A 13,689-nucleotide genomic window follows, 5' to 3' on the forward strand; every position below is an offset into this window, starting at 1 on the left:
CGAACCCTGACCTCCTGGTTCATAGGTCGACGCTCAACCACCGAGCCATGCTGGTCGGGCTGGCCAGTATTTCTTACCCTTACACTCTGTCTGGACTTAGTTTGCAGTAAGTTTTCCCATCTTGTTCGTAGTTTTTTGGGGAAATATTGTGATACCTTCGTATGTGTGTTTACTTTTCATTCCTCAGTTAATTGGAAACACCTTGAGGTCAGAGGTTAGTTCTATAGATATGTCTCCTTTTTAAAAATACGGCAGCCTTGGCATCTCCCATAGTTCCCCCCTTCCCCCCCCCCTCCAATCTCCTCTTGCAGAATTGAAATGCAACCCACAGAGAGGATACCTTGGCCGTCGTTAAATAAGCCGGTGATGAAGTAGTTCAGTTTGTCTGCTCTAACCTAACTAATTCCAGCTGAAAGAGCTCTTCGGACTCAGTAATGGTACAGCTTTAAAGCACAGCAATGCTGAGGATAGCTTTGAAAACTAATTGGGAAACACCACTTTCAGGGGTGTTTTCAGCTGTAGTTGTTGCTTCTCAAATTGGGGGCAGATTTGCCTCCAGGGGCTGGGGTTCACACCACAGGTTTATGCAGCCTTGCGATCACCGTGGACGGTCTGCCTAGGGGGTCGGTTCATGTGTAAAATTTGGAAAGTAATGTTGAGTGATCTTCAATGGAAACAGTTTTTTTATTTTATTTTGCTATTAAGACAAAAAGCACCGTATTACAGAGTATAATATATAGCTGCATGGATTTCAGGGACACTTGAAAACAGGATCTTTCCCCCTGCATATCATGGGCTCCCTTGGACATACCATGGACATAGTGGAAATACTACGTACAAATGTCTGAGATTCACTCAGCTGTGTTTTCACCCGGGAGGTCAGAAATGAAGAGCCCACACATCCCGATGCTATTGTGGCGAAATTATAATGGAGAAGGGTAACGCCTCATTCTCCCATGCTTTCCCATAGTTTCCTTACAGTTTAATATCAAAACTTCGCATTTAAAATCTGTCTTTTTAGCTGAAAACTCACAGGTTCTCAAGTTTACTCACTTTACTTTCATCATTTTCTTCCTTGTCTTCTGTGGGCATTGATTAGAAGAACGAAGGGTAGGAAAATGGTTTATACCGTAGTGAATGCAGTGTAGAAGCGTGGACATCTGCCTGCTTCATGGGTAATATCTGACCCGAAGTGCATCCAGAGAAGCATTAGAGTTTAATTTTCTTCTAGTAAGTTCTGCAAGGCCTTGTGGAGCAATGGGACCATGTCTGCCCCGAGAATCAGGACAACTGGGTGCTGGTTCTGGCTCCGGGACCAGCTCTTGCAACCTTGGGCAAGTCCGCTTCCCCATTGGACCCTAGGCTTACCCTCAGTCAAATCATAATATACTAGGCTAGAGGCCTGATGTATGAAATCCGTGCAAGGGGCGTGGCCCTCGCAGGGCTGGCTGCCTTGTGGCCCCGCCCACTGGTCTTTCCGGAAGGTCATTCCGCTGTCTGGTCTAATTAACATATTAGCTCTTTATTCTATAGGATGACTTTCAGATCTAAAATGTCATTATTCTGTGTTCCCAATCCTATGAGGATTGATCTGATCCGGAGACTTTTGAGAATTTTAGTGAGTAACACAGACCCGCCCTGTTCTTCACTCTGTAATCATACAGATGCTCTCCGATGCTTGTAGGGAAACCAAGTGTAGTTGGTCTTTACAGACTTCGTTTCCCTGTCTATACCTGTTGCATTTAATTCAACTTTAATTGCAATGATTTCTTCCTCCATAACAGAAATGCACTAACAGTCAATCCTGGGCGATAAAGGCCTTGAGAACTTTGGAACTTTCTGGGGGTTTTTTTTGTTTTTTTTAAATATATTTTATTGATATTTTACAGAGAGGAAGGGAGAGGGATAGAGAGCTAGAAACATCGATGAGAGAGAAACATCAATCAGCTGCCTCCTGCACACCTCCCACTGGGGATGTGCCCGCAACCAAGGTACATGCCCTTGACCGGAATCGAACCCGGGACCCTTCAGTCCGCAGGACGACGCTCTATCCACTGAGCCAAACCGGTTTCGGCAGGAACTTTCTGTTTTTATTAAAACCACTTTCGTTGAATTTTTAATGTGTGCCTTTTTATCAGCTTGCATGCAACCAGGGAAGTCTGATCTGTTATTGGTGCCCAGGTTCTGTTCAGAGGATTTCTCCTCCTCCCTTGATTCCTCACCTTGAGCTACTACTCGACCCCGGGCACCACTCTGAAGGCCAGACTCTCCCCATGGCACCGACAGGCTTGGGGTAGATTATGGGCAAGCACTTCTGGACGTGAATTTCTGCTAGCATCCTCATAGTGCATGCGGGAAATTTTGGACAGTTCCTTTGTGAAACAGAAACGCACTTCCTCCCTCTGCTCCTCTCTGCTCCTGGTTGAAGCGTTCAGGGTCTCCACATCTTGTTTAAGGTCTCATAACAGGCTCTTTCCTTGTCCCAATAATTATCTTCTCTCTTTGGATGCATCCTGTACCCCGTTGCCAGAGTAACCTAAACTTTTCGCCTCAGTAGCATCACTCCCCTGTAAAAACCCTGAATGCCTTTCTCCTGCAATCTCACCTTCAAAATCTTAAGTCAGCCTGACCGACACTTTGGCGTACCCTCTGCCTGTCTCCTTCATATGTCCTTCCATGCTAGCCAAGCTCGGTGACCACCGGCCATTCTCCAGGACGTCTGAACTCTGTAACCTGCGTGGTCTCTGTGCACACTGCTTCGCTGCCTGGACAGACATCCCTGACTTTTCTCTCCCGCCCCTTTACTTGTTCACCTTTGGAGCCCACCTCAGCTGCCATGTCCTTCCTGAAGCGCTGGTCATTCCTCACCACGTTTCCTCACGATCTCTCTCTTCTATGAGAAATAACCATCTATTTTTGTTGCTGTTGTTGTTCTGATGGTACTTTTTCCCTGAATGAGTCAGAATGACTCAGATATTGATGCAAAGATGCTGTAACTGCCTCATCTTTATTCTCACCTCAGCAACAAGCAGCGTGTCTTACACGTTGTCTTCAGTTCATGTTTGTTGACTTGAACCACATTGAATTAGGGGAGGTTTAATATAATACTGCAACAGATTAGGATTTTTTCCTCTGGTATTGGTACATTTTTTGCAAAGGGGAGAGAGTCTTGGCATCACAGACTTCTGCCTGGCGATGGGGGTAGGCAGAGAAGTCCCTGGGAGAATCAGCATCTGAGCATGCAGTCAGCATGAGCTGCCATAAGCTTAGAAATACTTGTTTGTTGAGAACTTGGGGTTCCTGTAGGGGTGATGCTTTGTAGGGAGGAGACTTACTAATGGCTATAACTGATGCCAAGTGAAGTTCATGGTAAATAGAAGGTGGGTCATTTCTGACCCATTAAAGACTGGCCTCCTCTCCCTCAACTTCCCAGTAGGAATCTCAGCCCCAGGCAGACCCACCTCCTGTTTCCTCACCTCCTTCCCATCAATGCCCTCATACCTTGGTTCATTGGTTTCTTTGTCCAGATCATTCATTCATTCATTCATTCATTCATTCGGCACAGATTTCTCTAGTACCTCCCAGTGACAAGGCACTTTTCAGGAATACATCTATAAACGCGAAGCACACAAAAACCCCTCTCTTCATGGAGCGCACGTTCTAACCAGCGATGCCCTTTCTCTTTTCTCTCACCTCTGCAGGTTCTAGGTCAGTGGTCAGCAAACTCATTAGTCAACAGAGTGGCAAACCGCGGCGGCTCGCGAGCCGCAGTTTGCCGACCACTGTTCTAGGTCCCTGTTTCAGCCCAGGTTCATATATGTACACATTGACTGATGGATTTCAGAGAGGAAGGGAAAGGGGGAGAGATAGAAACATCAATGATGAGAGAGAATCATTGATTGGCTGCCTCCTGCATGCTCCCTGCTGGGGATCGAGCCCACAACCGGGGCATGTGCCCTTGACCAGAATCGAACCCGGGATCCTTCAGTCCGCAGGCCAACGCTCTATCCGCTGAGCCAAACCGGCTAGGGCTCAGCCCAGGTTCTTTTGCCCGAGTTCTTAGGTGTGCCTGTTACCTCTTCCCCCTTTTGACAAACACTGTCTTGTATTCTTTGCACTTTTTATGTGTGAATATCTTATCTCCTCATTTGCATTATCAGCTTCATGAAAGGAGAGACCATGGCATTGGTTAATGAAAAAGTTTGCCTGTACCAATAGACATGCTCCTCATTGTCTAAACGGTCTCACACATTTGCGATTAAGCACCCAGTGAATATTTTCAGTTGATTCAGGGGTATCTGTTGCTCTCTGCTTTATCTGGTACAGTAGCTCTAAGATTAGTGCTACAGCATTAGTCCTCAAAACAGTTTTTTAAGAGCCTGGATGACCGTGTCACTGTGTGGTGCTACTATTTGATCTTTTGCCCGGCGACCAGTCCAGTGCCAAGCACAGCCTCTGCCCACACCTCCCCGATTGAGCACCACCTCTGCGACATGCTGTATGAGGTCTGTAAATCTTTACTGCAACTCCGACGCTGTTATTAACAGGAGCATGAGGCACCAGGGCGAGGAGGGCTGCTGATGGTGTCTGTAGTTGATTCTCGAGCTTATCTCTCCATCGCAGACTGCCATCTAAAACATCGGAGTGTCTTTCCTGCCTTTACTTCCTGAGGCTAATAGGTGTCCATTCATAAAACCCATCTTGCTGTTGGGAGGACCACACCATGAGCTTATGGTTGTGGTTTTGCCTGATCGATTACACTCATTTGCCTGGTCCTGTAGTCGTCGTCTGTGGATTGAGGCTGGAGGTCGGTCCATTGGGCGCTGTAGACCCGGGCAAACATGGCCACAAAGGGGACAGAGCCCGTGAACCTGACCTCACTGACCTCACGTGCTAACGAAGCAAATGGGCTTCCATTTAAATTGAGCTATGGGGTTTTTACAAATGGTTCCTCGTGGTTATTTTATTATAGTAGTCGAGAGGCAGTATGTGTGGTGATTAAAATTACAGGCTCTGGGACCTCCTGCCCCGGATTCAAATCCTGCCTCAGCCACCTACCAGCTGTGGGAGCTGAGGAAGGCGGCTAATCTCTTTTTAAAATGGGCGTAATAATGGCTCTTACCTTACTGGGTCCTTGTAAAATTTAGATGACTTTCTGTCTATGGGCATCTAGGCCTATAAATAGACAGAAGCATACATGTTTGGACACATTTTTCTTGGTATTTTTCCATCCCTTTTCTTTGAGTATTTGGTGTGTGTTTTTTTCTTTGTCTACTTGTTTAATCTTTCCTATATCATAGAGGAAACTTGAGTTTTCAGCCATCAAGAAGTGCTCCCCACTGGCCCTTACATTGCCAGAGCCACAGGTACCTGTTTAGATGTTCATTTTGATCCACCTGTTACAGAGTTACGTCACTGCATTCTTCAGGTGCAGGGGTGTGTTAGGCATGCTTTCTGACCGGGTGGCTATCCCACCATGCCTGACAGGAATGGGCAGAGTGAGGTGGATGTAGGTGGATTGATAAGTAACGACACAACCCAATTCACAGACGGTTGAGTACAGCTGAGACGCCCGGGTGGGAGGCCCAGGTGCTGGGCCACCGGCTCAGTCTGCCGAGTGGATGGGGACCTAGGTGACAGAGCAAACGAGAGACCATCCTACACCGGAAGGGAACCTCAAGAACAAACCACTTCTGATAAAACATACGAGGCATCATGGATGACGTCTTTCTTCTTACATGCCTGCCTAGGACCTGAGGTAATAGTTCATGTGAAGAAATCTGACACAGCAGCCAATAACCTGCTGGCGTCTTAGACCATGTGGCTATAGGGTCCAGAACCGGGGAGGGGATAGGGCCATGGGTGGGACTCAGCTGGAGTGTACCCGCTTCTTCATACAAACATTCAAAGAAGGCAGTTGATGACACCAGAGGGCGAGCCGTCCATGGAAACGACGGGGGCAGAGGATCTGAAAGTGTCGGAGGGCTGCAGGAGCTGGCGAAGCTTTATTGAATAATGCTGGGACCAAACGTACCAATTGATCGACGAGTGAACATAGAGAGCGCGTGCTTCGTTCTACATGTCCCAGAGTGTGTGCAGCTACAAGAGATGACTTGGAACACAGGGACTGGGCTATTATTTGTAGATATTGGGTGAGTTATCAGGCAGAGGGGGGTTTTACATTTCCTCAGCTCCCCAAGGATGGGGTGGGGCCCACCGTGTAGGGTCACACCAGAGATGCGCACTGGCTCGGGTGAGACCAGGGCTCGTGGGAGGAGGTGCCTGGAGACGCGCTAAGTCCCAGGGGTTCAGCGAGGAGATGCTTCCGGTGGGGTTTTAGCCTGGGGAGGTTTGGGCGAGTCTCCCCGGGAAGTCTGGTATATTTCTGCTCTTCCTAGCAGCTTGCATTCTGCCCTGCACTGTTTTCACCGTAACTTAGCTGTGTACCCGTGAGGCTGTGGGAGAACTGGCTGTACGAGTGTCATCTGCTCCCAAATCTGTTTGTTTCTGAGGGGGGGTTAACTTGCCGCTCTCTCTTTGGTTCCTGAATGGAGACCGTGAGAGGGGCCTGTTTTGCTTGGGGGGGGTTTAGGCAGTGTTATTGCTGATACAACAGAACTCATTTCTGTCTGGATTACACTTTTCCTCTCGGACTCCATTTTTCTCTGGTTTTGAGGCGATTGCTAACATCTCTATCATTCTCTCCTCTCCCCCGACCCCCTTCTCCCCCCGAGAGGTTTGTGTTATTTCTTGTACTCCGAATGGAGACAGATCGTGTTCTCTATGGTTCTACCCAGATCAGTTCCTCTGTGTGTCCGTGTGTCTAAGTGTGTGTGTGTGAATACAGTATGTGCACGTGCCTGTGCGGGGGTTACTCAGCGTGGAGCGAGTGGTGAGAGGGGTACAAGCAGCGCAGCCGAGGGAAGTTTTGTTCAGATGTGTGACGGATTTTATTTTTTATTTTTTGCCTTACTGAGCTCAGACGTAGACCTTCTTTTAAGGCAGATGAAGCAGTGATGTAAAAAAAATCCTGTGAATCACACCACCGTGGATTTCAGTTGTACTGTGAGCTCAGGAGAGCCGCACGCCGAGAGCGCGTCCCTGACACAGTGACCTCATTCCCAGCGCTGCCTTCCCGGCGGCGGCGGCTGCTGCGGCCTCTGCTGCGAGGCTGCCGGCTGGGCCGCCGCCGTGAGACCCAGGCCTGCAAGGACTTGCACGCAACTGGAATTTATGGCAAAGGGCTCGCTGCAACTCAGCTTTGATCCAGGGCACAGTAGAATGGCCTGGCACACACAGGAGGGAGATCCGCCCTTCATGACAATGAAAAGCCAGGGGGGGGGGGGGCGGGGGGCGGGGAGAGTGTCAGATTTATAATTACAGACTGGTGAGTATATGACGCTAGATCAGTTTTAATGTGTGTGTTTTCCTTCGAGCGTCCGGAGGTATGTGCCCTTTTTCCTGTTTTAATGATTAAAAAAAAAAAGAAAAGAGTTGGTGCTAATGCATGCGCAGCGTCCTGGGCCCCCTGGAGAGGAGGCCGTGCCCCCTGCAGCCCTGGCCTGGGGTCCTTCCCCAGCCGTGTCCCGCAGCGCAGCGCAGCAGCGCACAGACAAAGGAGCCCGCACACACCGGGGCTGGTGCTTTTCTCGGAGCGATGACTCATGCAGCTCACAAAGGATTCTGGGCAGGGCAGCGCGGAGGCAGGTTGGCTGATCCATCCCTATGACTTCACTTTGCAGAGAACAAGGCGGAAGAGGAGTGACACTGCAGATTCCCGAGGCCCTGCAGTGGGATGCTGGCTCAGTGCACGTGGCTGTGGCCTGTGGCACAGGCTCGGGGCAGCCTCCCGCCGTGCCAGGCAAATAGGATAAAAGGACAAAGGATTGCCCCCTAAAACGGTCACCAGCCACGTCCGTGGGCAAGGCCTTGGTCAGGTGCTTTTGAACTGAACTGGTGCCCGTATCTCGAGCCCTGACTTTTGAGAAGAGCTGCGAGGTCTGGAGCTCGTGTTGTAACGTAGACCCACGAAGGTAAAGTACCCGCTCCCGCCGTGCCCTCGGCAGCCAGTCTGAAATGCTCATTTCGGATGTTGTGACTCGCAAGTTCACTCTTTCTTCTTATTCCAGATTCTAGGACGTCCGTTTCTGTCACTGGCTCCCTCTCGTGCCTGGACGCAAACCCCTAGCATGCGCCAGGCTTTAACGCCAACGCTGCCTGGGGGATGGAGCCAGGCCAGAAAGGACCAGGTAGGTCGCCCCTGCTTTTCCGTTGAGAGTGGTTATGTGCGTAGAAACGCGGTCAGATATCTGCCTGCCGCCCCTTCGCGGAGGGTGCCGTGTCCTCTGAGAAGCGGTCTCGCTGTCACAGTCTCCGCGGCCTCAGTCTCGAGCCATCCCGGTGCCCGATGCCCCCGGAGGCTGCCCTCCAGGGGCGACCTCGCCAGCGTGGTGTTTCCAGAGCACCAGCTCAGAGCTGGGGAGTCAGACAGCGCCAGGATATTCACACAGGAAATGATTAAACTGCTTCAGATTCCCATCAGCTGTCATAGCTCTTCACTCCTCTGACGGAGGCCGTCAGGAAATATTATTTGAAATGTTTTCTTCTCCATTAATCTGGCCTCTGAAATGGGATGCGTGAGTTGGCCTGTTAACCTACTCACATCGCACTGAGATCCAAGAGAGCCTGGTGTATCTGCTGTGATGGTTTCCGACCTCACTCCCATCTCACGGAGGCTGTTGCTACCCAGGAGGGAAGGAGGCGGACTTCATCCAATCACGGCAGGGCTGTTTTCTTACAATATCCATGGGCTTTTCACACAAAGGCTTTTTTATTTTTAAAAATTTATTTTCAAACAGTGAGACGCTAAGGTTGGGTCCTCAAAAGTGGATGACAGGCCCCGCTTCCAAAGTGAAACTCGGCACATCCAGAAGCAGGGTTTTACCGCCCCATCAAGTTTATAGCTTTGGCACTTTTTTATTAAAGACGTAGCTGAGAGTGTTAAATCCCTTATGTAATCCTATATAATAAAAGGCTAATATGCAAATTGTCCCCTCGACCCAGGAGTTCTACTGGGAGTTCGACCAGGGGGCAGGGCCAGCCAGCCAACTGCCCACAGCCCCTCCCCTTGGCCAGCCCCAACCCCCCATTGCTCTCCCCCCATCAGGGGAGGGGCCAGTCAACCTCCCACATCTCCTTCCCCTACCACCCCCACCCCCGGCCCAGCCCAATCAGCCCCTATTGGGGTGGGCTGGCCGGATGGCCCTCCCCGCATGCACGATTTCACGCACCAGGCCTCTAGTTTATAATAATGAGAACATTGGAAACGAAGGCAAGCTGTGTATTGGCTGGGCTCCTTGAACATCGCTCTTCTCTTTGTTCTCATGTCCATCCCATAACTCACCCTCTCCCGGGGGGCAGGGAAGCACCGTCCTCCCTCGTGGTCCATGACGGCTCTTCTTTGGGTAGCACTTGTGGGCATCTTCGAAGCATGCTGAGGATGTTGGATGTTTCAAAGGATGTTTGGTCAGGAAAATTACAAGCATAATATGTTGAGAATATCCTATATAATAAAAGGCTAATATGCATAGCGACCAGTCGCTATGACGCGCACTGACTGCCAGGGAGCAGACACTCAGTGCAAGAGCTGCCCCCTGGTGGTCAGTGCACTCCACAGGGGGAGCGCCACTCAGTCAGAAGCCTGGGGCTCCTGGACGGCAAGAGGGCGCGGCCGGGCTGAGGGACCGCCCCCCTCCAGGTGCACATATTTTGTGCACTGGGCCTCTAGTGATTATGTAATGGCCCCACACTCATCGATTCTACTCATAATTGTATGCTCTGCCTCCCGAAAGGGCCTTGCTACTTGCGAGATGCATAGGAAGGGAAAGTGTGTTTTCTTTAGAACAACTTTTAAAAGATTATCATAGTAGACCGTCTCTTCCACACAGAGCTCTCCTTGGTTACTCCAACTGGAGGTCTTTTTTCAGTCTTCTTATGGCATTCATTTCTGTGTGTGTGTGTGTGTGTGTGTACATATATATTTATTTCCCCAAACATGTATATACACTGTAACAGCTGATAGCTTAATTTTGAAAATGAAATGTATTTTTATAAACACTGCCTTTCTAATTATTCAAAGTGTGTGCATACATTTTGGGGAATGTATATACACACACACACATACACATATATATATATATACACACATACACATATATATAGTTAAATATTAATAAATTTATATGACAATTGATTTACTGGTCATTCATGTCTATTCTTGTTATATATCTTCTAAGGGTGTTTTAAACAGTGTATGGAACACGTTACAATTGTATTCTCACACATTTATACCCTGTTTCCCCACCTAAGTGGTAAGCTCATTGAAGGCAGGGATCAAGATTTATGCTTTTGTCCACAATTCACATCTCCTAGAGTTCCCTACACATGGAAGCCACTCAGTAAATAGTTGATGAAGTTAATTTGTCACGGAGGGTGGGAATGGTCTGTTTTGTTCACGCGAAGAGTCTTGGTGGAGTAGAGGCGTGCCAGGGTCGGCCTCGGGAGCTCTGCATGTGACCGTAGGAAGGAGGCTTGTTCTTCCTGAGATGGGGGTGCAGACAGTGCCTCACGCTGCTCACTGAGGATTATTTTAAGAAAAATGTAAAGGTGAGCCCTTACCTGTGGACATCGATTATGGTTTCCTTAATTAGGAAGAATAATATCACTGGACAAGCCACCCTGAAGTAAGGAGTATGCATAATTCCGAAGGTTGGTGTGGGAGATTTTTCTTTAAGCCTACAAGACATTTTCCTTAGGAGAGAGAACCAACATGACTATTAGCATCTCAGGTTGCTTGCGAAATTACTTAATTCCTAGTGCATTGGTCTGTAGTGCTTACTTAAATGCCGAGTTTCCTTTATCATATTTAGGTAAAAGATTGACCCAGCCAAAATTTTGAAAGAGACCAACTTTCTTTGATACTTTTTTATATTCTTATAACTCTTTATTCATTTTTCCCCATCCCATAGTGCCCTTCTCTCTGCAAAGTCCCTATGCAATGAATGTTTCTCATTTGCTTTAAGACCATTTTCTCCCAACCCAGTAATACATCCCAAATGCTGTATGTTTATATATATTATAAATATTAACTTTTCTCCCTCCCAGTCAAAATATTCCATTCACTCGGTGCATATGCTCACAGATAAGAATCAAGAGGTGAGCAATCTGACTAAACTAATTAATTCTAGTGTAAGAAAGACCATTGCCCTCTTAGCCTTCCCACAGAACTGTCTGCTTTTTTAAAAAAACAGGGTGTTCTTTTTTAGGACCAGATGGTTTCCCTATTCGTAGAAATTCAAACACCATATAAGAGTATATTGAATAAATTCAGATAGGCTTGGGGAAGAGAGTTTTAATACTAACTACCACTTACGAAATATTTATTAGGTCTCAGGGACAGTGTAGGCAATCATAGCTATTATGTCATTGAATCCCCTCAGTGACTATGAAGTAAACATCACTGTGTATACTTTATAAAAGAAGAAATCAAGACTCACAAAATTCATTTGCCATAACTCACACAACTACTGAGGAGCAGAAGTGGGCTCTGAACCTAAGGTTTTGATGACAAAGTTCATGGCCTCTGGCACAGTCTCGTGATGCTGAATTTTGGAGAGGAAAGTTACTTCTTGGTCCAGTGAGTGGGGAGTTTTCTCTGTACTCGTTCATCCCTGTACAACTGAGTAGTTCTTTCATAACAACCTCCATGGCCGTCGGAAGGGCTGGCAGGGTGTTCACCTGTTGGGGGGTCAGCAGCAGCCATTCAGTATAATTTTGTTGTAATTTGGGGACCATCAACATACACATATTCGAACTATATTTAATTAGGCCTTCTTGTGCTATTCCAATTGTATTTTACAGACATCAGTCATAGTAACATTGTGATTCCTAAACTGATGAGGCAAAGGACACAATTTTGAGAAATGGGGATGACGATGCTAACTTATAAAGAGGGGACAAGGGTGGCCCTGTATTCGAGATGGATTTGTTCACTAGTGTTGAGAAACACCACCCGTGGGAATCGGAGCATCTAATGTGTCGCTAGTGTTAGGCTGCGTTCTGATATACAGTGGAGGTGGAAGAGACGTAAAAGAGGAATGGAGGTCCCATTCTACATGGTGTCCTCTTAATAAAGTAAAGGAAGACACTATTCCACAGGAACTTGTCAGCCAGTGCTTTACAGAATGGCATGACATCTGAGAGATCTTGTTCAATGTTGTCCGCGAGGACTGGCATTTCAGCATGATGTCATCCTTGGTGGTATATGGGTTTAACTTAGTCCTGGATGAAGGACTAGAGAGCGAGGTGGAAGCTGGTGATGGAAAACATCTTGGTAGTTAGCAAGGTCTTACCTTGCCTTGTCTGTATATGTAGTACCTGTTTATGCAACAAACTTGAGTGCCTGCTCTGTGTCTAGTACTCTGCTAGGTTTTATTCCATAGTGCCAGACACATGTCACACTCAGCTTGTAATGTGGAACCTTAGCAAAGGTTTGAAGCATGTAACCTTTTTTTTCAATCCTCAGCCGAAGATACGTTTTTATTGAATTTAGAGAGAGAGGAAGGGAGGGAGGGAGGGAGGGAGAGAGGGAGGGAAAGAGGGAGGGAGGGGGGGAGAGAGAGAGAGAGAGAGAGAGAGAGAGAGAGAGAAGAAAATGGATGTGAGAGGGAAACATCAATCAGTTGCCACCCATATGTGTCCTGACCAGGGATTGAACCCTCAACCTAGGTATGTGCCCTGACCGGGAATCCAACCTGCAACCTTTTGCTGCATGGGACGATGCTCCAGCCAGCTGAGCCACCCAGCAAGGGGCTGAAGCATGTAACCTTTAAGCTGCAAATCTATTGCAATAGCAGAATGGTCCAAAGTGTTCGCTGTTTATTAGAGAAGATGTCAGTTATCATCCTAGTGATGGTGGAGTCAGCTAGGAGGTCTCACCCATCACTGTCCATTGACTGCCCTTCTTTCCCCGATCCTCCACTTTTTCTGACTTGTCTGTCTCTGCTTATTAAAGAAAACTTGTAGACTGGGGAAGATGAAAGTCTCTTTTGTAAACCAACAAGCCGATTGATTTGTCATTTCACCTGGCTGCATTAGACACCTCTCTGCATTAGACAGAAAAGCATAGCCCAATCGCGCGCGCACGTGTGTGTGTGTGTGTGTGTGTGTGTGTGTGTGTGTGTGTGCGCGCACACACACATACACGAGCGTGTCACCTCGCTGGCTCTTGTTTAACCCTACTGTCATTAGAAGTTTCTTAGTATGTCAGAGCTAACAATGGCTACCATTGACTTATTATTAACAAGAGCTTCTTATGTACATTGTCCTTTGAATTAAAATCATTTATTCAAATAATCGCTTAGGAATGGGACCTTCTTTAAGAGACCCATCAAATGTTGAAATACAACATTCACAAACTTTAGAGAAGCTCTTACAGAATTTCTAAATGTTCTGAAATTCCTTTTCCTGTCAACTTTCCCTCCATTGACTATTGCAATGAGGGCTCAGCCTTAAATTTCTGAAATCAGTGGCATTTAAACCAAACATACCATAAATTGATACAAAGTGCCTTCTTTCAATGGCGGTTTTCTTTGAAATTTCAAATACAAACATTTGAAAGTCAAGCACAGT

At 47.5% G+C, this 13,689-nt stretch overlaps 1 protein-coding gene across 4 annotated transcripts in view; it reads left to right on the forward strand.

Annotated features, from left to right (window-relative positions):
- Positions 1 to 13,689, forward strand: part of STOX2 (storkhead box 2) — a 114,630-nt gene that overhangs the window by 70,767 nt on the left and 30,174 nt on the right. Inside the window, exons 2-3 of one of the 4 annotated variants that reach the window (XM_080658944.1) lie at positions 7,743 to 8,033; positions 8,130 to 8,249. The exons of the other annotated variants lie outside the window; for them this stretch is intronic. Of the exons in view, the coding sequence (XP_080515070.1) occupies positions 8,225 to 8,249 (25 nt within the window). The 5' untranslated portion in view covers positions 7,743 to 8,033; positions 8,130 to 8,224. The remainder of the gene's footprint in view (positions 1 to 7,742; positions 8,034 to 8,129; positions 8,250 to 13,689) is intronic. 4 annotated transcript variants of the gene reach the window in all.

This window comes from Plecotus auritus (genome assembly GCF_963455305.1).
Source record: "Plecotus auritus genome assembly, chromosome: 3".
In the NCBI taxonomy this organism is placed as follows: domain Eukaryota; kingdom Metazoa; phylum Chordata; class Mammalia; order Chiroptera; family Vespertilionidae; genus Plecotus; species Plecotus auritus.